The sequence below is a fragment of the Sordaria macrospora genome, chromosome 4, assembly GCF_033870435.1.
Source record: "Sordaria macrospora chromosome 4, complete sequence".
In the NCBI taxonomy this organism is placed as follows: Eukaryota; Fungi; Ascomycota; class Sordariomycetes; order Sordariales; family Sordariaceae; genus Sordaria; species Sordaria macrospora.
In genome coordinates, this window is record NC_089374.1 from 314,823 (window position 1) to 337,618 (window position 22,796).

Below are 22,796 nucleotides of genomic sequence, written 5' to 3' on the forward strand. Positions count from 1 at the left end.
AGTTTTGATGCGAAGGGATAATGACTGATTAGGTATCATCATGATACTGCATGACATATAACTAGAAGTTCTGTACACGACGTTGAACAAAATCCAGAAGGAACGCTTGAATATAATCTGGGTATCTGCTATCCGCAGTAAGGAATGTCCGAATGCTCTTCAAATTATCATCACATACCGTTCCATCCCGCTAAGCAGGGGCTCAAAAATGATAATATGATGGGATGAATTGAGTGCACGGATGGGTTGGGGGGGGGGGGGGGGTGTCAATTGGGCTGGAACTACATGAAACGATTTGAGGTATGTATCACAGAACGCTGACAGGAGCGATCTCTGGCTTTTTGGAGTGGTGGTTATTGTTGAATCACCTCAAAACGTGTGCCGAGATCTCTTAAAGGCTTGGTCTGGAGTCAATCGCGTGTCAAAACTGTCAGCTTTTAGCTTTGTGATGATCGAGTCCCAATCGAGTGGTTGAGAGAGCGCAATCGGAAGTCTGAACTTAACTGGCTTTTGGGAAGCCATCATGAAAAGTTAAGCAGGTTAAGAATGGAACAAAAGAAGGCTAGGGAGGGACGGGGGAGGTCGACTCCGGGGAAGGAGTCCGCGGACGGCGGTAAGCTAACTGGATGTTCACTGGCAGCCCAGGGATTAGCAATGGCTAATTTAGTTGGTTGGTTGGGGGATCGTTGTGGTGAGGTGGGATAGAGGTCAACGATCTCGCTGTTTGTTGCGAAGTCTACTAGAATCAGGTAAGCTCTTGGGGTTCTCTTGCGTTCATTGAATTTCTTTTTTAGATCGAAACATTGAGACATGATGCGCGTCGGACAAGCTTGAAGTTTTTTATTGTTGTTTATTACGACTTCAACCGTTGGTGTGTGGTGAAGGATGAAGGTGACCTACAAAAGCTGGCTGATGTCAGTGGGGACGAGTTACAGCGCACGGATGGAGATTACAGGGAACATATCGGCGGCTAACAGGCCTGAAAGGGCTGAGCTTATTATTTTCCACTCTCCATGGAACACCGTGATATTTCGGGGTTTTTGAGTATCAATCCAGTTGTTGTTCTTGTCAAGATCCGTTTGTTCTGCTGTCTACTCAGCGGCTGGCGGTTCACCTGGCCGCCACCTGTGCCGCAACGCACAGCCCCTACATGACACCTGCCCAGGAACCGTCTTACCGTCCTTCCCGTCGCTCCAATGTCTTGCCGATTTCATCCCCTTTTCTCCCAATTCCTGTCCAAACATCCCCCTTGACATGACGGAACCAACAACCTCCATTCCAGACGGCGCCTCGGCTCTGCACTCCTGCGGCACACACATCAACGACAACAACCAAGATCTGCCATCATATCGACCGACTGGTCGTCAATTGGGACAAGTGCTTACGGGGGCCGGCCGCCCAAAAGACGCTAACATAAAGCTAATCTGGCGAACCCCAGTCCCAACACCACCATAACATAACACCCATTGGATTGGAAAGTCCCGGTGTGCCTGGCTGGCGTAGACTTGAACAAATGTCACCCCCAGTACCCCCGTCTCCGAGACCGCGGTAGCAACCCTTAAGATGGCGTCTATCCTTAAGATGGCGTCTCCCCACAAGACCTTCGCGCGCGCTCCTGTTACCAGATGATCTCTTTTTTCCTCGGTTCTCCATTTTGACAGTTTCACCGTGCTCTGGCCTAAGACACTGGCCTCTAGTCGGCCCATCACCATGGCCCATCAAATACCACCTCCTGGCGAGGGCTACTACGTCCCGAATTATGCTACCGATCATCAGGCGTACCAATACGGTCAGGGGCAACAATATCAGCAGGGACAACAATATCAGCAGGGACAACAATATCACCAGCAGCAACAACAACAACAGTCATACCCCGATGGACAACAACCACATGCGCAGGAGCAGCCCGAGGCAGATCAGCGCCCAAACTGGGCCGAGGGTCTAGAGGTCGTACCACAGGAACACCTCAAGAACACACAACACTGGCCGGAAGTTCGACAAGAGGAAATTGGCAAGGAACTGAGTCCGATGACTGCTGCGGTTAATGAGTGGAAATGGAAAGATGAACGCGATCAGTACAATGCCGGCCAAGCACCCGAAGTCGTCGGCGGTCCTACGACCGTTAAGCGGAACCGAAAGCGATTATGGATTATCCTGGGGAGTGTACTTGCGGTTATCATCATAGTCGCGGCTGTGGTCGGCGGTGTGGTTGGGAGCAAGGCGGCTCGGGACTCGAAAGCAAGCACGGCTCCGGTTCTTGATAGCGGTGGTGATGGTGGCTCTTCAAGCACGATACCGAGTCCATCACAGACAACGACGGGAGGAGGGGCTGCTTCAACATCTTCTGCTGCTGTTGCTGGTGCTATAAAGTCAGGTTCACCGTTGACCGTTACCAGTTGGAGGAACGACAAGGGTAAAGTCGGGCTTTATCTCTTCTACCAGGACAAAACCAACGACGTCTACTACGTCAAGTACGACGGATCTTCATGGGGAAAGCCTGTTAGCACCATTACCGGTCTCAGGAGAGATACCAAGCTCACGGCTACTATCATTCTCAATGGTCTTGGGAATAACGTCAGGGTATGTTAAGCACCACAAACGGGACAATACCCAGTCCAGTCGCTAACGAGTTATCAGCCCCATATCATCCTGACCTACATCGGTCCCGGCCCGACAGTCCTAGCCAAAGACATCAACGAGAACAACATCCCCGCCATCAGCAACGACGATGAATTCAGCGAAAACATGGGGCCACTGGATGCCCTCGCTAATTCTAGCACAGCCAGCTACTTTCCCGCCATGGTCTACCAGACCCCGAGCGGCGAGCTGGGCCAGGCGCGCATCATCATGCTGAGATGGTTCGCCAAGCTGACGGGGATAACGGCGCTTCCCGGTACGAACCTTGCAATGGTGCCTATTTCTTCTCGCTGGGCGAATTATTCAGCATCGGGGGGATACGGCCTGATTTACCAGAATCCAGACGGTCGTCTTGCAGCTGCTGTCCCGCATCTTGGTCCTGACGAGAGAGTTGACGCCACTGCTCCGTGGTTTAATAGCTCCAGTACGTTTCCTTCTTCTTCTCCCCCATTTCAGGTGTACTAACAAACCTTACGTAGTTTTCCCCTCCGACATCACCCCTCCCGACGGCGCCCCCTTATCCGCATGGGTCACCGCCCGCTCCTCATCTTCTAAGCACTCACCAAACACGTACATCCTTTACCTCGACTCGAACTCCAACATCCAGATGGTCTACACCTCCTTCTCCGGATCTGGTGATAACTCCGTAACATGGAAGACGTCCGAGTCAAAAGCTCTAAAGGGGCTAGACAAGGATACGCAAATCGGGTGTGTGTTGATGGCGAGTATCGACGCAGACAATGATAAGAATGAAGTCCCGATTGAGGAAGATTCGGAGGAGGTTAATAGGTGTTTCTTCCAGAAGGGAGGAAAACTTGTTGAGGCGAGGATGAGTGGAGGTGCAGAAAATGGGGATTTGGAGTGGAAGGTTGTGGGTGAGGTTCCGTTGCCGACGTGATGAGACTGGCAGACGTGGGGTGATGAGATGGGGAGAGTGCGAGAGGAGAAGAGTGGGAGGATGGGAGAGGGAGAGGAGGCAGAGGAGGGATGAACTTATGATACCATTAGAATCTTGGCGTGCTTAATATTGATGAATTCTACCTTGGCCGGATGCCTTCGTGTGTCTTGCGTCTCAGACCTCCAGTACAACGAAACCGAGGTCGGGCAGAACTCGAGCGAAGTCTTCCCAGGGAGCAATGCGCTCAAAGCCCGCATCAAAGACATGTCACCAGTCAAAGTTGTCGCCCACCGAAGTTACCGTCATTAAGTCATTCAGCGGAGGGTTTATGGCGCTCCTCTTCCTATTCCTTTTCTTTTACCAAGCCAATCATTATCTACCACATCAAAAATACGAACGGCATCTGGCATAGAGGAGGTCGGCTGTTTGGTGCAGATGAATCGGCAAGCCCGTGTCGAAAGTCAGGGCCAGAGGATTGATGGTGACGTCTGACGGGTCGCTAAATTCCGCTGCGGTCGGGTAAGTTACCTAGTACCTACCATCAGCTCTCCCGGTTGGTGTTCACTTCTCAGACACCCCCGACCGACAGGCTCTCTTTATGCGGTCAGCACCGGCCCCTTACTTCTCTCCGTAACTAAGGGGAAGTACGGGTAGATTAGTATGGAATGAGCTCACGGGAGGCTGTCGTTGATGGGTAAGAGCAAGGGTCTTTGGGAAGAGACCGGCCTTCTTACCCAGGCTTTGGGAGCTGTGTTCTTTTCTACATGGACATCACATTCTTCCATCAGTTCTGTCCTTTCACTCGGTCCCGAGCAGCCAGATTGCGCTTGGTAGTTCCTGGCTTCGTGATCGCTGTCGGCCTGATCATGATCTTGCCAAATATCGTTTTCCTCTTGCCCAGTCTCCTTTTCTGTTATCAACAATTGTCAGTCAGTCCTGTCCGTAATCGCCGACACCCGCCCCATCCTCAGTTTTATTGCACTCACCGCGCTCTCAACCTGCTCCCATTGCATCAACCCATCGACCTCAGCTCAGTCCCAATCCTTTTCGCAAGAGGACATCAATTTCCAATTGTCAACAGCCGTTTCCTCGGTCTACAACCACCCCATCTAGGATGCCGGTCTCCTCCGACAGATTTCGCCAGGAGGAGGGAAGGAGACGCTGGAGCCAAAGAAGGCGAGATACAATCACATCAGCTTCACAAGATAGAGAAGACTGATTCTCAAGGTGATAAGCCTGACGCTCCACATCCATGTCGTCAACTTGGCCATCCATCAAATTATTTCTCCGATGCTCTACCACTAAATCCTCTCCTAACATTTCAAGCAGTCGAAGTAGCCGCCACACTAGTCGCCGTCGTGGAGCTCGCCGGCTTCGTGCTCGTCGGCGCCGCCGTTCCTGAGCTAGTCGAGCTTCCACCTCCTCCCCCGCCACCGCCAGCACCAACAACAACAGCCTGCACCACCTGTCCCAATGCATTCGTAACCACATTAACCAGACTCCCCAACGCATCATACTTGTACGTCTTCTGCGTCAACCCATTTCCCAAATCCTTGATCGTTCCCGTAAACGTCATGTTCTTCAGATAACTGCCGACAATGGTGCTTGTCGCTTCACCAGCAACACCCACTACCTCTTGAACGATGTTGCCCAAGTTGTCAATTAGAAAGTTGACCTTGTTCCCGTCTGAGCCTAGCACAGTCCCCAAAAGACCGTCAACGGCGCCGATCACTCCATCGACGGCATCAACCACGCCATCGAGGAGGTTAACCAGGGCGGGGTTCAAGTCCAAGGTTGAGAGGGTGCGGTTGACGACTTTAACAAGATTGCCAAGCCGGATGACGAGGTCCAGCTGGGCATCAACGTCAGCAATGGTGATATTCACCTTGTCAATTCCGACTTGAACGCCCGCATTGAGCGTCACGAGACTAGCGACTTCGGCGGCCAAGTTGATTTCCGCACGGAGGTTATCGACGTCTAGCTCAATGCGGCCGACGTGTAACTCGGGGACGCGGAGCAAAACATCGGGAGGGCCTTTGGGCCCATAGTTGGTTCCTGAAGGGCCGGGGACGGTGGCTGTTGCTGAGGGCTTGGAGGAGGATGTGCCCGACGGGGGTACAGAGCGGGAGGTGGGTGGTGAGGAAGAGGTGGGTGGGATAGAGGCCGAGGTGGCGGCTGCTGTTGAGGTTGGTTCGGCGGCGCTGGCAGCACTGGACTCTTGGGCTGCTGAGAGGGTGACGAGCAGCCCTAGAGGGAGGAAGAGAGAGGTGAGTCTCATGGTGTTCGAATGTCGAACGTCGGATGCCCGCAACGGGTGTGGGACTGTGGGCTTGAGAGAGAGAGAGAGTTGAGCGAGTCGAATGAGGTTTGTTGTTTTAGGAGCGGAGGGAGTTAGTCTCGTGATGATCAACTCAGCGAGCACGAGGATTGAGGTTATTCAAGGAAGAGTAAGCCAACCTCTCCAACCGAGTGTCCCACTTGAGAAAAAGAGAGAGCTGACGAGCTGGGGAAAGGGTTCGTCAATGATCGAGGACTCAAAGGAGCTGACGCGAGATTTTCACAGGACGGATAACATATAGCACGGACCCACGAACGCCATGCTCCCAAATCACCAAGAAGGTGATGGAACACGATCAACCTTGAAGAAATCATCTTCGCGTCTTGACGTTTGGTACTATGATGCAGGGATCAGCTATATCCGCCCCTGGTTTCCACTGGCCGAGAACTGGTTGCATGATCGTCAACCCCGGTCACTTCCCGATTAGGCAGATCATCTAGTGGACCAATGCTACTATGACGGCTTGATTCCAAGGCATTCAGGGCATTTCGGCATTTTGGTGTGGCCTGTGGAGCACCGACTCTACCGACGTTAGCGGATTAGTGGAACGACCATGCTGTAACTGCCTTGGAAGTGACCTCGTCGATATTGAAGCAGTGATATCGATCGAAAAATGGTTCGCGTTGTTTATGCGTTTTTCCCGCAGGTAAGGGGACGCGGTACTGACTGGTGGAACTGGAGAGATCGGTGCGAATCATGATGTGCGTGTGGGATTGGTGCTGGGGTTGAAGAGTGATTGATGCAAGTGATCTCCCATCTTCCTTTCTCTCTGTTTTGACGACTTCAACTCCATCGCTTCTTCCTGTCTTTGCTTTGGGCCTGGAAGTTCTTGGATCCTTTTCCCTTTCACCTCCATCACTTCCGGTCAACTGAAGTCCACCTACAACGCACCTGGCATCACTTAATGCCGGAGCTCTGTCTTCCACTTGGTTTTGACCTTCTTCTCTTGTCCACGACCTTAATCATCCATCAACGCCAGCCACAGGGACCGCATTGCGGCCCCAAACCCCATACACCATGCCTATTTCCCTCCTCCGAGCCGCCACCCTCCTCCTTTCTCTTTCCCGTCTCCCTGCCCTCTCCTTCGCCCAAGACACGGAGGACGACAAGGAAACAGACGACGGTTACATAGGATACCGCCTCACCCACCGCGGTGACCCCGAATCAGCCGTCTATGAGACTGCCAACACTGACAACGACCTCATCCTCCCCGAAGACCCAGACGTCTACCTCAACGCTTCGGTGTCTGTCGGCTTGATCGACATCGAGGTGGACAATATCACTGCCAAAGTCAACCTGGACGCCAAGGTCCTTTCTCTCTTGCACTTCAGCGCGGGCGTGGACGCGAGCATCGATCGCGTCAAGCTCAGGATTGAGAATGTCTCTGCTAAAGTGGAGCTAGAGGCGAGACTGGAGAATGTGGTGGCCATGGTTGATAGTGTTTTGCAGAGTATCGATGTGAATCCGCTTCTTGCTACCCTCGGTCAAGGGGTGGGCAAGGTTTTGGATGGGGTGGGGGATATTGTTGGTGATACCGTCAACGACGTGGTGGACACGGTGGGGAAGGTGGTCAGGGATGTGCCGCTTGGTGATGCCCTCAACAACGTCGCCGACGCGGCCGGGAATGTGCTCAAGGACGTCCCCCTCAATGACCTCGGTTCTGAGCCCCTCGAAGTAGCAGCCAACCTAGCCAAGCGCGTCCCCTCCGCCGTCGGCCACGGGTCCGGAGCAGACAAGGACCCGTTTAACTACAACATCCAGCACAACATCCTGTACTCCGTCAACGACTACCAGGGCAACAGACACCGCAACCGCCGATTGGATCAGAATGGCGATATTTTTGATGAGTTTCTTGACAACGACGGAAACGAGCAATCGAGGCAGGTGGTTGGATACTACAAGGATGATATGACGTTTACGGGCCATAATAGGACTGTGGAGGTGGATGGCAAGACGGAGTTCGAGTTGCAATATGAGTATAAGCCGTTCCCGGGAATTGAGGCAATTAGCTGGATTTATGTGGATGCTGAGGAGGGCGAGGTGGTTAGGACAAAGGTCATTTCGGAAGCACAGGGGGGTGGGACGAGTACTGTTAGTAATGACTCGGAGGAGTAGACGGGGTTGATAAGGTAGAGATGTTTATGTCTTGGATGGTGATTGTCTGGAACTGAAGCTGTTCTGTCGAGGAATGATGAGTGCATGTATTTTAGGGAAAAGGGAAGAGTTGTTCGTCTTTGCAAGGCAGACATACATAAAGGCTGTCATATCACAAACTCTGATTTCCTCCGCCACTGGCTCCTGTGCACATTCACTTTTTCGTCCAAAATTTAAAAGACAAGCTTCAATAATTCAATCCTGCAGCCATCCTTCGCTCCCCCAGCCTGCCTCCTGCCTCTTTCCTGAACGCAAACCCAACCCCTGCTGGCAGCCTGGCCCGCTTCACGAGAAACTCGACACAAAGCGGGTCCAGTCAGGAGTGTCATATATCCCATCTGGGGCTGCCCAGAGACTGGAGAACATGATCGCAAGGAGCAAAGCCCGAGCAATTGTGTAGAAAAACGCGCTTATGGTGTTGAGGAGTCGTGAGAGTACCTGCGCCAGATGGTCATGTTTCCTCCTCTTTTCCCGGTAAAACCATTCCGCCTCGGATGACTTGAGCTTATAACAACGTGCGAACACCCAATCGAACAGCCCTTCATCGCCTTGATACTCATAATAAGGTTGCACGGCGAATTTCAATTTCTTTTCCCTCAACGTGTCTGTCAGTCTCCCGTTACGAAATGCGTCCTGGCTCTTGATCCATATTTCGTAACGAGATCTAAGGTCAAAGTCTGTACCCCGGAAGGACACCACGTTGTTTCCAATCCTCCAGATGGTGTTGATCAGCCTTTCCTCGTCCCTTTTTCTACCTCGAAGTCGACTTTGCCATAGGCTTCGTAGCGAACTTCGGAGCTTGCCCATCGTTTGAAGTTCCGTCTTTAGTCTCTCCTCGTCATCTTTGTTGACTCCGGAAAGGGTTTTCACCAACTCTTCCCAGACCGGTGAGCTCACTTCAGTTGTGAAAATGTTCCACCAATCCTCTTCAGCTTCCAACAACTTGACATCATAAAACTCAAGTATGGCGTTGACTGCTTCCGTTACCGCCTGTACGAATCCTGGAGGTCGAAGGCGCGTGATTGCAGAGCTTCCCGCCAACGACAGAACGGGTAAAGCTGTTGAGACCAAGGCAGCCGTGCGCCAGGCAAGTTGCTCTGCCCGCGTGGGAAACTGGAACCTCCAAGCTGCACAATGAACGCCTCCGAAGACAACATAAGATGCGGATAGAAGTAACCAGGCTAGATTTGTACGTTTGCTTGTGCCCATCCACAACTCGTCATTTCTTATCCGAATGCGTAGGGACATGGTATCCGCATAGGCATCCTGAGGAAGCCGATGGGGTGTAGTTCTAGGAAACCACAAATCTTTGAAGAATGAATGAGTTGTGCGCTCGGCCCGCTCTGTCACCTTCTCAGTGCCCTGATCTATGACAGTATGGAGTTTTGTCGGCTGTGAAACGTCTTTGGGTTTCCACCAGTTGGCAAAATGGGTGAATATGGCAAACCCCGAAAAGGACACTGTCGCGATTTCAAGTTGCGTGACTGATTGACCTCCTATACCGCGTGTGATAAGGTCAAAGATAAGGCGTGTAATCTGGATCACAGCAATAGTCTTGACGATCCAGTCCGCTTTACTCTTATCCTTGATGTCGTTGGCAGACAGCCGAAGTACCTGGAGGGGATGACCCATGTTTTTAACTTCGGATCTGCAAGATGGTCGCCTCGTACAATTGAGTACGAGTGGGCGACAGATCGATGGCTGTGTATAGATGAAGAGGAATTCCATTGTTCGATCCGCTTCCGTGCGACTAGTCCACCCATATTAACGTAATAAGCGTGTGTGAGCGTCCATGTTTGAACTCTCGCAATTGCACCCGCGCTTTCGGAAAGGACCATGTCTGGGTCTGAGAAGCTCTTTCCATGGAACCTTTTCGAAGTTGTCGTCTTCTGCCCATTTTTGACCAGTTCAACCGTTCTTGACAATGATGCATAGCGCTGTTGCTGTGTCACTGAAGACACCAGGTGTTGGCTGGAATTACCGCAACTGAAAATGAGTGACGGCATCTTCGAAAGCCAGGATTTGATCATCGATCCCGGCGAGGGTGCAAGAATTCCGCGAAGGGTGGGCGCCTCAGTAATAATAGGTGAAGCATTCTCTGGGTCCACCCAAACTCAACTGTCCATGTCCAAAGAACCCAAGAGGAAGGGCCATCCGATGTTTCGATGTGGTCGATCATTTCGAACTCCTTGTGGGAGTGAAAAATGGCTCAGTAAATTTGATCAAGTGTGTACAAAGCAAGCCGTAGCTCACATACAGCTTTGGTGAATACGAACTCAGAGAAAATGATTGTAAAGACCATTCATCTGGCCTTGCGTCTAAATCGTGCCATAGGAGAATCCGTTATGGCTGGTACATTGAGGTGTAAGACGGTACAGGTGCAGGCGAAGATTGTCGTCAAACAATCGATAAGGATGGTTAGAGTGCCTCTCCTCCTGGAATTATTCACCCACCCCACGATAACCTGTTTCTGGTCAGCAGGTTTGGGGGTTGATGTCGGCGGTGGCTCGGCCGTTTCTTAGGCTGCGATGAGGACACAGGACCAAAGAATGAGATAAAGTGTGAAAGAGAACGTTGACGGCCGGGACGCCATTGCTGCCACTCAACTTAACTTGCGTTATACTTATACTTACTTATAATTACTTACCGTACTTGAGTTATTTCTAACGCTAGTCATCCACTTGATCTTCCGAAGAACTCAAGTTTTGATAGTATAATTGGGAAAGGGCAAGTTCAGGTGTAAGACCGTCCAAGTGCAGGCAAAGATGGTTGTCAGGCACTCGATGAGAAGCGCTAGGGTTCTCCTCTGCTTAGGGTTACCAACCCGTCCAATGAGCTCTTGCGATTTATCCTTGCTGGTATTTGACTGAGCGAAGACAGTTGGCAGAGTATCGGAGGCATTTCGGCCCGCAGCGACGCGAGGGGAAGCCAAGAAGCACAAGACAAAGAATGCGAAGAAGACCATGGTGGGCCACAAGTCATCGAGTGCTGGGGGAACAATAATGCCCCTGTCACGCGAGGTGACCTGATCCTCGAGAAAATGGAGACCAGAGGCTGTTGGGGGATAGATCGAATGGCAGCTTGGACGTCGAACGTATGATATTAATCTTGGTGGGAAGAAGGTATGCGGAAGAAATTGAATACCAGCAGGTGACAACGAAGGAGAAAAGGAAGATGGGGGGATGGCTGGATGGGTCAAGAGGGTACTCATTGGCATTACCCCATGGGCGATTTGTTGGGCATCAGCGACATGTGTCTGCGTTAATGCTTGCCATCACTGTATGCTTCCAGGTAATGGAGCCGGTTCGACATCAGGCAGCCAAGGCCGTGGTAAAATCGTCCATTGAATGATGTTCTTCCTGTCCCCCAATCCCACTGACATTGAGAGAGGGAGGATCCAGACCTCGACAGAGAGTCCTTGAGATCTTATCGTCTGATTATTGTTGATCTACTCCACATCCATGTCTTGGCACTTTTCTTTTTCCCGATTTCTTTCATCTGCTTCAATCGTGCATGGTTGTGGTTCCAGAAAGGGGGTTGAGGGACAAAAAATCTCGTTAAAACAAACTACCCTATCATCAAGCCCATCAGCTCACCTTAGAGTATGTGTGTCTAACACTGAATCAAGCGATGAAAAAAATCAATCCCTATTCCCTTCACTGATTTGGTGGCAAATGGAACAATGCTCTCTCCTGACCCGCACTAAACAAGCGCCAGAACTTCCTATCACCTTGGTACATGAACTCTCTTTGGAGCCCTCTCAAAACCCTGCCTCGCCTACACTAGAATTGAGTGTCTTACATGATTAATGAGGCGAGAAAGTGGGACAGAAATTCGTGCATCATAGGTTTTATTATACATCATCTTTCCCCGGGCGCCTTCGGCCCCCTAGCCCGGCATCGATTGAGGAAGGGCTCAGGTTCAGTGTTCATTATATTTCAATTTCCATAGCTGTGATCTCCAATAGATCGCCTTATGCATAGGACCCCCTTACTGTCTCCAGCGTATTTCCACAGTCGCACTGCTCATGGTATCCAACCTGGTTCTGTTGCTTGAACACCACGCGGACCGGCAACCTAGTACGAACAACACCGCTATCCATAGTACAGAGTGACGATATCTTGGATGGTAATGGCGGCAATGGAAACAACAGACCAAGCAGGTGTGCCACACAGGTGACTGTTGATATAGTACCTCTATATCCCTTGAGCTTGCGGTAAACTTGGAACTGTCTTCCTCTTCCGACATCATCACTGTTGAAGCCATCACATTCTTTGGCGTTTCTGTCTAAGTGGATACGATCCACACATAGCTACCCTGTATAGAAACCACGTCGGACTCCGTCCTCCCTGTTCTGCTCTCTCTCTCTCTTTTAACCTAATTAATACACGAAATTCACTCCCACACTCAATGCCACTTGTGGTGTATCATTCCGTTACCTCCAACAATCACAACGACAAACCCACCGAATCAAACCTGTTGATCGCTGACCGTTTGACACAAAGTTGTACACACATTGTGACAACCACATTGAGACAACGATACTGGTTGTAAAAAACTCTCCGATCCCCCTAACCACCTCATACCTCACCAGGCATGCGCTAATCTCATCGCAGCAGAAATCGTCACCAACACCGGCGCCATGTGCCATAAACTGCAGCAGCTGCACTCAGTATGCGGCCATGTCACGAAGCGAGAACTCCCCTGCGATATCGCCGCTTACACTCCTAAGGTACGCCCACAGCCATGGCCTCCCGCCATCGAGACAGGGAGCAGAGTCAAAGACGCCTTTTTGACCTGGTGTCTTAAATCCCTGAAGCCTGTCGGCAACAAAAACCGCCCATTCTCGACAAATTGCCGCCCACCTCTCACTCTTATTCACAAGGTCGAGTACGGCTTTTGCCCCAAGTGTAGAGAGTATTACGAGGAGTACGCCAGCAAAGAGCTCGGAAAGGACTTGAAAGATGCGACTAGATCCACCAATGCTGTTCTCTCGTACTAGAGGTACAAGAACAGACTGCGGTGGAGTCTCCCCGTTCAGGCGGGCAGAGTGCCGGCGGATTATGTGTTCCGCCATCGCGATTCGAAGGACGACCGAGCGGCAGGATCTGGGCTTCCAAGACAAGAGTTGGCCGTGCTTCAACAAGTTATGAAGATTGCTGGCATAGACATGGGCAGCAGTGGTGCTGCCTCCAGACTAGGGAATGCTAAAGAGATGAGGCGGAAAACGCTGGAGTGGGCGGAGGAAGGGGACAGCGCGAGACGGAGGAACGAGATGGAGCAGGAAGTCGAGGCAAGGAAGAGGACAGAGGAGGAGAAACAGCGGCAGAAGGGAAGACTCGAACAGGAGAGAATCCGACAAGAGAGGCGGCAACAAGGGAGAGTCCAGCAGCAGATGCAGGAGAGGCTCGAGAAACAAAGACTCAAAGAGCAAAAGGTTGAGAGCCAAAGAAAAAGACTTGAGGAGCAAAGATTCGACGAGGAAGAATTTGAGGAGAGGAGAGCCAGGAAGGAGAGAAGGCTCAAAGTCAAGAGGTGGCTTGAGCAACAGAGAAGCCTCGAGGAGAATAACGCCTTCAAAAAGAACATCATCAAGGAGGAGACAAGGGAGAAGATACGGAAGAGCGGTAAGAACAAAAAGAACACCACCGTCGAGATCAAAGGCATAGAAGGCAAGACGCTGATCAAATGCGAACATGGGAAAAGCAAGATGGGTGTGAAAGTTAGCATAACCCCTCGCAGCACACAACACCACGGTTCTCACTCGAGCGCCAGACATCGTCGCGAGGAAGACTCTGGTGATGTGGACTCCCTGGAGGGCAAGCCAGATGTATATAGATCACGCGCCTTTTCGGACCTCGTACGTTTCTATGAGTCCCGAGCTCGAGAGACGATGGCCAAGAAAAGCCAGTCCACCCACCGGCTTCCACGCCCATTTCGAAGAAGAGAAAGACTGAGAAGCAAGAGGCGGGGAAGGTCGAAGAAAAAGAGCCTGAAGAAAAGTCAACATTTCAACGCAGATACCAACAACCACACATCCAAGACATTAGTTTCCCCGATTTCTCTGAACCTGCTATCCGACAGCAGTCCAACCCTGTCGCACACAGATATCCCAAGCTCTTATCAAGCAAGCTTGGCCCAAATCTTGAGATACCACCGTCCGGATCCGAAGCCAAGGCGCCCACACCACTCGGTACATCCGCTGACGTGACCTCGAAGCGCAGCTTGGGGCGCCCAGAAGATTCGACAAGAGAAGCGAATGTCGTTTACCAGTCGGACACTGACAAGAAAGCACCAACCACAGACACCAAGAGGCAAGAAACGCCTTCAAAGCCCAATCACAACCAAGATCTAGTACAGGTCCAAAACAACAACCAGAAGTAGCAGTTGGATAAACCTGTGACGAACCGTTACAAGCACAGGAGTATTATTGCTGGAATGGAACAATAGAGTAACGGAGTAGTAGCCGAAAGGTACTGGTAGGTTGTGATGGCTATTGCTTGCTGAAGATCCGGTAACAAGAGGCCTGGGGAGGCCTTCTTTTATACCGGCCTTCCTGGACCCAATATACTGGACCCGTGGACCCGATCCTCCGTCTCGGGTTCTCCCTTTGGGTCCTACCTAATTGGTCATCTAGTCTAGCCTACATAGGATTCTCTGGTTGGATCATAACAAAACCAAAGATTATCAGCATCAGCACTGTTCAAGCTAAAAGAAACAGCACACAGAAGCTGTCGGCTCCCAAGCCTTTGAAGGAGGTCTTCCCAACTCAGCCACCTACGGCCCCTCCCGTCCATCCAACCGTCGTGAAGAATGGCAATAGTGCTAGTACACCAGATCACAGCATCAAGGCGCCACTCCCGGATCCCCATCCGAGAAATAATATCCCAAAGGCGACAAATCCCGAGCGCAACCCTGCTCCTCAACAGACTTCCCATTTGCCTCGATCCCCTCAGGCATTGAGGTTGAACCCCTCTCCGTTCGTTCCCAATGCGGCCAAACATAGCGAAACGTTGGTAGGAAGGCCCTTTCTGTCGATTCCCAGCTTGCCGGTCCAGGCACCGAGACCAAAGCCCTTTCAGCCAACACCGGATCCGCCCGGAAGTGACAAGAAGCCGACACAAGGCCCCTCTCGACAAGACTCCAGCTTGCTGATTCAGGTGCGGAGATTGAAACCCACTCGATCGATCCTCAGTCTGTCCGGTGATAAGGCTCGGGACAGCAACCGCCCCCAAAGACGCAAGAGCGTAACCTGGGCGGAGTCCCCGGTATTAAACATCATCAAATGGATCGAGCCGAGAGAGGACTTGAGGAAGGCTGAAGAGCAGGCCAAGAGAGTGTACAGGTCCCCGTTCATATCTGAAGATGATACTTCAGAGAGCGGCGTGGGCTGTACCCGTTCCCAAGGGACTAAAGAGGAGCCATCCAAACCAGTCCCGGAAACGTCAAGCCTCCAAGTACCTCAGTGTCCGCCAACTTCACCGGTACAGACGCCGGCTTGCTTGGAAAAGCCCGGTTCTGGTTCGACCATTGTTGAGTCCAGCTCGTCAATCTCTAGCAACAAACCCGAGCACTCCTGCAGCAGCAACTCGGACATATGAGAGCAGTTTCTGGAGACTGGCAAACCGGATCTTGCCTTGGCGTCCGCAGCTCCAGGGAGTGGACACCAGTATTGCGCGTGCTCAAACTGCGTTTGGGCGTCGACAACCCGTGTCGGTGGTAGTAGATGAGCGGAGAGTGAATAGGTCGTCGCAAGGAATCGAATGTCTTGTCCTTTGTCGCGTGCCGGTCATTTTACGGCGATGGGCTAGAGCCGCGAGTTTGACAAGTTCACCAAACGAGTTTGGTCATCTGTCTGTAGTTGGTCAGCTTGAGTTCATGGTGATGTGAATGGAGGAGGTAAGCTGGGTTCGGTTTGGGGAGGAGGAGTTGGGAAGTGTTGTGGAGATGGTGCCTGGACCAGTACTGGTAGACTGGCAGAAGCGAAGGAGACGGGATCACGGGAGAGTTTGGGGTGCGGTTGGAACAGAGAGGAAAGTCTGACTAGTAGTAGGAGATTGTGCGCCTGAAATGGAGGAGATTCATCGTCAACCAAAAAGAACCGAATCGGTGTGTGCAAAGTAACCTGAAACCATGAAGTGATTTCTCTTGAGGTGCCAGTGACGGTGTTGTTTGGGTTCAAGGCGAGGGCCGGCGGGTTGCGATAGCGGGGTGTGATAGCGACAGCCCTGCGAGTTAGTGTACTAACAGACTACGCACAGAATTGGCTACGTTTCTGATATGATACGATAGCGTTATGCAGCCACTGAATTCCTAGTTGGAAGGCCCGAGTTCTGGCTAGCACGATGGGGCACGATAAGGTAATTTCGATCTTAAATGCATTCGTTCTCCGTCATTTACTTTGCATTTCCTGCTATTGCGCTTTTGGGAAGGTACGAGATGATGATGGCGGCGTTATGCAGCTCATTGTAAGGTATGCCCATGGGTCGATGGGACGGGCAAGGTACAGTTTCGACTCTGGGACAGCTACTCCACTAACAGGGTGCTCCTATGATTTGCATTGCTTGTGATAGCTTCGCATCTGTATCAGCAATTTCGATGGTAAGGACCCGCAATCTCACAGTTGTTGTTTATGTCCTCCCAATTTACAACGCTCTCTTGTTATTATTTTCTTCATTGAATGTATGATTGTCTACAGGGACATACACTACCTCCTGGGCAGATATCAGGTATTTGTGAATCGTGGTTTAGACCTCGCTTGCCATATGGCACGCATTCACATGTATGCTTGTTTGGACAAATGCTTTGTTATCACTGCCCGCGCCAAATGCACATTTTGACGTCTTCACGTTGTCCATCCACAGAAGCTACAAACAAATAAATATTGGAAGCAAACACAATGGCCTGCGCATAACATATCCAGAGGTCTTATAACCTACACCGGTATCTCCGTCATGTTCTTCGTCGAGTGTCTCCAGTGGCTTCCCTTAACTGCATATTCATCCGTAACACCCTCCTTCCCTGGAGTCAGGCTATACGGTATGAGATACTTTATAGGCAACTACTCTCCTCGCTACCACAAATAAAACCTGAAATCTTGTCGTTGAGTGTCTCGCTTGACTGTCTCGCTTGAGTTCAACATGGAAACATGATCACCGCGTCGTCCGTCATGTTCTGCCTTTTACAAATCGGCTACCTCTCCCTTCGTAGCCTTATATACTTAATGCTAAGAGCTGGTTACATAATTCGCTCTCATTCTGTTTACTCTACTTGGTGGTTAATCGGTTCCTATGAAGCAGTGATTCTATGATCGCTCATGTTCTCAACCCGCACGGGAAATATCATGATCCATGTTATATGGCCTATACACCTATAAGACCCATAAGCCAGGCGGTTACATTTCCCTCTTCGTTGAACATATCACTTTATCCATTATGTTTGACCATAACCCGAGAAGGTACCGAACTGTGAACATCCCGAAACCCATCTCCTGCCTCGCTGCCTACAGCCATTATGTCCGTGAACAATGAACTTGTTCCAAACCTAAGCAGTGATACTGTTCGGTGTTCACGAAGATTCTCATGCAAATACCAGCACCATGGCCATAGCAACAACTCATGGCGACCATCGACCTTGGGCAGTATATCCCATAGATTTCGTGGTGGGAGGGGTGGTGAGAATTCTCTTCTTGCATCACCGTCACGAAACGACAGAACTCAAATTGTGCCAAACTGGAACACCGCAGTACATCACCACGGCCAACCCATATTTCCCCATATTGTTTAACTCAAATTTAATTGATATCAAGATTCGAACATGTCCCACTACGTGGCACTTTCCCAGACTCGGGCAGAGGTCAACTTCGTTCTCCAACCGAACACCGAGAAGACAATGAAGGAAACAAAGGAACCACAAGGTAGCAAGTCTCGACACCGCAAACTATCTCCACATACCATCGAGCGCTACCGCTGTGAGGGAGTGATCAACTCAACAGACGACAAGCGGCTGCCCGAGCAGGCTCCGAGAGGAAGAAGGCATCGATCTTCTCTTCCCTCTCTAGCTCGGCCGCAAACCCCGTACCGCCCACATGTCGACGAAAGGGTGGACGGAAAGAAGGGGGTTCGTTTCACCGATCCTTTGGAGCAACCGGCCACGGAGAACCGACATCCGTCATTGCGCAAGATGAAATCGGCCTTGAAGAAGCCAGATCCAGACAGGCAGAACAGAAAGCAAGTTAAGGACGAGGAAGAAGAGAAGGAAAAACCACTGGTCGTACGTCGGTCCGACATCCTCAGACCGAAGGTCGTTCCCAATTCAGAGTCATCGTCCGAGTTAAGTCTTCTCCGGACACGTCCCACTCCCATTCCCATCGCTTCCACTCCCCGTCTCCCGAGTCCTCCCACCTCCACCTCTCAAGACGCAGCCGAGAAGTGCTCCCGTCGGCATCAAAGTTGAACCATTTCCTCATCCCTGTCGGCACCTAAAGTTGCCGTAAGTTATTGATCCTCGGACCTTATAACCCATGAACCAAGCTAACTCCTAACATTAGCAGAACAACGCGGTGATTAGTCCATCAAAGAAGAGTGATAGTAAGGGTGTTGCTCATGATCCTGGATTCAAATCCATGTCCGCCTCTCCGAACTATGAGCGCACAACCAAACTTACAACTGCCGTTGCATCTTCCCTCGCCTCAAATGGCAGCAATGTAAACGTACAAAACAGCCGCAGCCGCACCCGCACCAGTAGCAGCCTCCCCAGTGCCGAGCTCAAGCCCAAGCTCAAGCCCAAGCCCAAGCCCAAGATCAATCCAAACGTGACCTCCGAATGTAGTACCGCCACATTTGGATCCAACAACAGCTCAGCATCCTTCCAAACCGCCAAGTCCCATCTCAGCGAAGCCAGGTTTGGCTCATCAGGGACGTCGTCGTCATTTTCGTGCCCTCGGTTTTGCGATTGGGCCGATTGTGCTTGAGGCGAGCTACTTGATGAGGTCGGTTGGGGTCCCGTGGCGCGTGTCGGAGGTGGAAATTGTTCGGCTCGGAAGAAGTAGACCGTAAGAGAAGGTTAAGAACCCAGAGCGCATGGAGAAGAACGGTTGAAGGAGGAGGAATAAGAAGATTTTGAGGAGGGTCGGGTGGATTGCTGGGGGAATTGGGCCGTGGTTCGTCCCGTCCTGATACGGCCGTGCAGGAGGGGAAGGAGCGGACGATGGATGCAGTATCAGGCCTTTCTTTTTTTTTGTTGTTGTTGTTATTTTTAACGTCTACTTCCGCCTCCCGTAGGGCATGAGACGTGCCGCACCGGTGAGTCTAGCATACAAAATTATGAGCAGTGCCCTAGTTGTCCACCAAAACCATTAATCCGAGGGCAAACCGAGGCCTACTGCCAATGTAAATCATGTGTTGCCCATAGCGTAAACGCGGCCCAACACTTATAATCGAATCGCCTAGTGGGCGAGCCGCCAGTATATGACGGATATTCATCAAAGTGATTGTCAATGGGACAATGGCATTGTTCAGAGAACCTTGGATCTATACCCATCTTCCATTTTGTTCGAATGGTATCTGACCATGGACAGTAATGTTGTTCACGGTTTTACCGGTGTTCTGGCCTTAAGACCAACAAAACAACAGTCACCACGGCGACGACCATAGTGACCGTCAGCGACCGTGGACCTTGAGTGCCGAGTATATCTCATGGAATCTGGAGGCGTACACTCTTGCACACATTCTCCTCTGCATCATCATCCCGAAACCTCATCATACGAGGAAGTCGTCTTACGGAACCACGCTGTCACAACAACCCCCAACCCACCAACAGCCTTTTCACCATCACCACTTGCACGCTAGCCTTGAAAGCGAAGCGACAAAATGCCCGCTCACAAGGGTAAGAAGCACTCCCTACGGGGAGCCATAGTCGGGCTACTCAAGAGGACTCCGATTCGAAAGCGGCAAGTCGAAGTCGAAGAACCCACGTCAAGCGCCCAAGCCACATGCCCGCCACTTGATGAAGCCCACGGCCTGGAGCAATCTCCTCGCCCTAAGAACGACGAGCTTAAGCACGACGACCCTCAATCCAACAGCGATGAACAGCCCCCTTGCCCTAAAGACGACGAGGTGGAAGACGACAGCTCGAGAGGAAGACCCAGCTCATTCACGCCTACCAGAGAACGGGCACCAACCCCTCACCCAAGTGCCTCCAAGCCTCAAAGCCCTACTGAGAAGACAGTCCAGTGGGCGAGCCAGCTGGAGGAGTCGACACCTCGGAAGAAAGCGTCGCCGATCCTGAAGAGAGAAAAGACCGCGAAAGGAGGAGAAGATTGTGACACGGAGGAGAAGAATGAAGAAGGTGAGAATTTCCAAGAGGAGGAGGCAATCCCGAAGGAAGTCCCGACAACCGACGCGCGTCAACAACAACACTCAAACATTCCCCGACCAAAGCCCAGGGGTTTGGAGTCGAGCACCTCGACATCGTATCTCTCTAGGCTACGCTCTCAAACCATGATCAGGGCAAGAGCATCGACGAATCCAATCCGACAGGCTCCCGAACGTCCGCTCAGCTCGTTGCGCATCCCAAAGGACAAGGACTCCCTCTTCCTTGACAAGACCACAACCATCCCTTCATCAGTGAGTGTTCCTCATAGACTTCCAACATGTAATCAGAACATAACTAACCACGATCAGGTATCAGGTGACGACAAGGATCAAACCAAAGCAGACCAACAGGTCAAGGCCAACATTTCCCGTAGGAGAGAGACCGCTCAGACCGAGTCTGCCCAGCAAAAGCCCCAACCAAGCCGCGGTAAAACATCACAGAAGTATTCGCGCAACTTTTCATACCCCACGTGCATCACAACAGGCCCGCGTAGCGCTGCTCGCCAACACGACCAGTCCAACATCACCAATGAAAAGCCTTTGCCACCCCCAACAACATCATTCCTGAAAGCTAAACCGAGACGCTTTGCGTCCTCCTCTTCCGCTAAATCCAAGCCAGCTTCAACTGACGACAATTCGGCTTCTACCAAGGCATCGGCTCCCTCCTCCCTCACAGCAACCTCAACTCCGCCACAAGCCGAGCCTGGTACTTCCGAGGCCAGATCAGCTCCCGCCAACCCGTCAACCACCCCTTCAGCCTCAATTCCTTCTTTTGAAAGTGCAAAGACCTTTTGGAACAAAATCGACAGCGGTAACAGCGGTAGTAAAAAGCGCATTGCTCCTGTATCCGTCCCCAAACCTGACGTGGCCTCCATTTCCTCCAAGGGCACCACGGCTCCCAAAGCCCCAAAGACGTCTCAGATTCCAAAAGCTTCATTCAACGCAATCAAGACCTTTTGGGCTCAATTGGAGATGAGTGATGACGGTAGCTGTGCAGCTCAGACACCAAAGAGGCAGAGCCAGAAAAGCTGCCACCTTGTCGATATCGACAGTAGTCCTTTTATCTCGACCCCGGCCTCCAACCTCGGAAGAGAGTGAGATTGAGCGATACGTCGCTATTGCTTGCGCTAATCCAGGGAACGTTGGAGCGAATAGGTGAGCTACCGAGGGCGGGAGGATGGGTTTGAGATGACGTGGGAAGGTGGATCGAGGAGCGCATGATGAAGGAAGAAATGGATTTGCTCTGTCGGAAATTGGGAGAGAGCTGAAGTGGAAGGAAGGGAGTGTACGAGTAAAAGGAGAAGGAGCAGATTGAAGCATGGGACTGTATGCAAGCCGGATAGAAGCCGAGAACGGCGGGGAAATGTGGAGTGGCTATCATGGAGGAAGGGAGCATGTTCGGCGGGTGTCACACGGACATATGCCACACTCCTGGTAACATACGGGCATACGCTACATTCCTGGTGGCATACGGGCATATGCCACACTTTCAAACGGGCATATGCCACACTCCTGGTGTCACACGGACATATGCTACACTCCTGGTAGCATACGGGCATATGCTACACTCTTGGTGGCATACGGGCATATGCCACACTGTCAAACGGGCATATGCCACACTCCTGGTGTCATACGAGAAAGACCTACATGTATGCAGATCGCTAGATGCCTTGGAGCCTCAGGTGACAAGGACCCGTACGTACTAGATAGGTACCGTTTCCCTTTGGCATAAGAAGGCCTTGAAGCCCAGCCTTCCTCTAGAGGTTGAAAGGACCAACAAGGCCTTCGAGACCAAAGTAGTTTATCAGCGGAATTGAACTACTGTTCCAAGCCCAGAACACTGCCCTTGTCACAGCGGGAATATCCGAAGGAGATCTCAGGCAGCGCAGTTAATAAAGTTTGGGATCAAATAGCACTTCGCGCCTGATTATGATTTCATGTGTGACTTCAGTGATGATGCTATTCGTGAAACTACACACTTCTGTGAGCCCAGCAGTTGTCTCAACGAATGAGCAAACTTCCTTGAAGCGCAGTGTAAGCGTTGCAGCAGGTGGATGGAGGTGAACTTCCCACTAACACGGGCCATTGACACCTGATATGACACTAACAGAACTTGGCCAAGTGAAAACGAGATTCAGTTAGCACCGTATCTCATTCCAAGCATACAGACTGGTGCTTGACACGAACGAGATAGCCTCACTCGTTGCTGTCGATGAATACGAATCATGAAAGCCAGGTGTATTAAAACGCTTCTCGGCCATCATTTATTCTACGATGCCGTCGTGCTGTCCTCAAAAGCAAATACTTCCTTGCTGCGACAAATGCTTTATTCTCGACCAACCCTCCATACCATCTTGCAGGTCCTCTCTCCGTCAAGATCACGTTGACAGTGTCC

General features: G+C 51.3%; 6 protein-coding genes across 6 annotated transcripts; 5 read left to right on the top strand and 1 right to left on the bottom strand.

Annotated features, from left to right (window-relative positions):
* Positions 1–1,571: 1,571 nt before the first annotated feature.
* Positions 1,572–3,918, top strand: SMAC4_09318 (uncharacterized protein). Its single transcript, XM_003343835.2, has 3 exons — positions 1,572–2,580; positions 2,638–3,061; positions 3,117–3,918. The coding sequence occupies exons 1-3, from the start codon at positions 1,711–1,713 to the stop codon at positions 3,533–3,535; spliced, it is 1,713 nt and encodes a 570-aa protein (XP_003343883.1). The 5' UTR covers positions 1,572–1,710; the 3' UTR covers positions 3,536–3,918.
* A 650-nt stretch (positions 3,919–4,568) lies between these two features.
* SMAC4_09317 (uncharacterized protein) lies at positions 4,569–6,175 on the bottom strand. The gene has a single exon (XM_003343834.2). It carries the CDS (start codon positions 5,811–5,813, stop codon positions 4,857–4,859), a length of 957 nt encoding a protein of 318 aa, XP_003343882.1. The 5' UTR covers positions 5,814–6,175; the 3' UTR covers positions 4,569–4,856.
* A 715-nt stretch (positions 6,176–6,890) lies between these two features.
* SMAC4_09316 (uncharacterized protein) lies at positions 6,891–7,988 on the top strand (the record flags this gene model as incomplete). The annotated part of the gene is made up of 1 exon (XM_003343833.1): positions 6,891–7,988. One exon carries the CDS (start codon positions 6,891–6,893, stop codon positions 7,986–7,988), a length of 1,098 nt encoding a protein of 365 aa, XP_003343881.1.
* Positions 7,989–12,669: 4,681 nt separating this feature from the next.
* Positions 12,670–15,628, top strand: SMAC4_09315 (uncharacterized protein; the record flags this gene model as incomplete). The annotated part of the gene is made up of 4 exons (XM_003343832.1): positions 12,670–12,759; positions 13,030–13,887; positions 13,935–14,407; positions 14,719–15,628. 4 exons carry the CDS (start codon positions 12,670–12,672, stop codon positions 15,626–15,628), a joined length of 2,331 nt encoding a protein of 776 aa, XP_003343880.1.
* Positions 15,629–17,843: 2,215 nt separating this feature from the next.
* On the top strand, positions 17,844–18,999 carry SMAC4_09314 (uncharacterized protein; the record flags this gene model as incomplete). Its single annotated transcript, XM_003343831.1, has 2 exons — positions 17,844–18,299; positions 18,577–18,999. 2 exons carry the CDS (start codon positions 17,844–17,846, stop codon positions 18,997–18,999), a joined length of 879 nt encoding a protein of 292 aa, XP_003343879.1.
* An 898-nt stretch (positions 19,000–19,897) lies between these two features.
* SMAC4_09313 (uncharacterized protein) lies at positions 19,898–21,499 on the top strand (the record flags this gene model as incomplete). The annotated part of the gene is made up of 1 exon (XM_024656004.1): positions 19,898–21,499. One exon carries the CDS (start codon positions 19,898–19,900, stop codon positions 21,497–21,499), a length of 1,602 nt encoding a protein of 533 aa, XP_024511777.1.
* Between the last annotated feature and the right edge of the window lie 1,297 nt (positions 21,500–22,796).

Coding starts and splice junctions, on each gene's coding strand:
- SMAC4_09318 (XM_003343835.2), top strand. CDS start 1,711: ATGGCCCATCAAATACCACCTCCTGGCGAGGGCTACTACGTCCCGAAT. Junction 2,581..2,637: donor GTCTTGGGAATAACGTCAGG/GTATGTTAAGCA, acceptor ACGAGTTATCAG/CCCCATATCATCCTGACCTA. Junction 3,062..3,116: donor TCCGTGGTTTAATAGCTCCA/GTACGTTTCCTT, acceptor AACCTTACGTAG/TTTTCCCCTCCGACATCACC.
- SMAC4_09317 (XM_003343834.2), bottom strand. CDS start 5,813: ATGAGACTCACCTCTCTCTTCCTCCCTCTAGGGCTGCTCGTCACCCTC.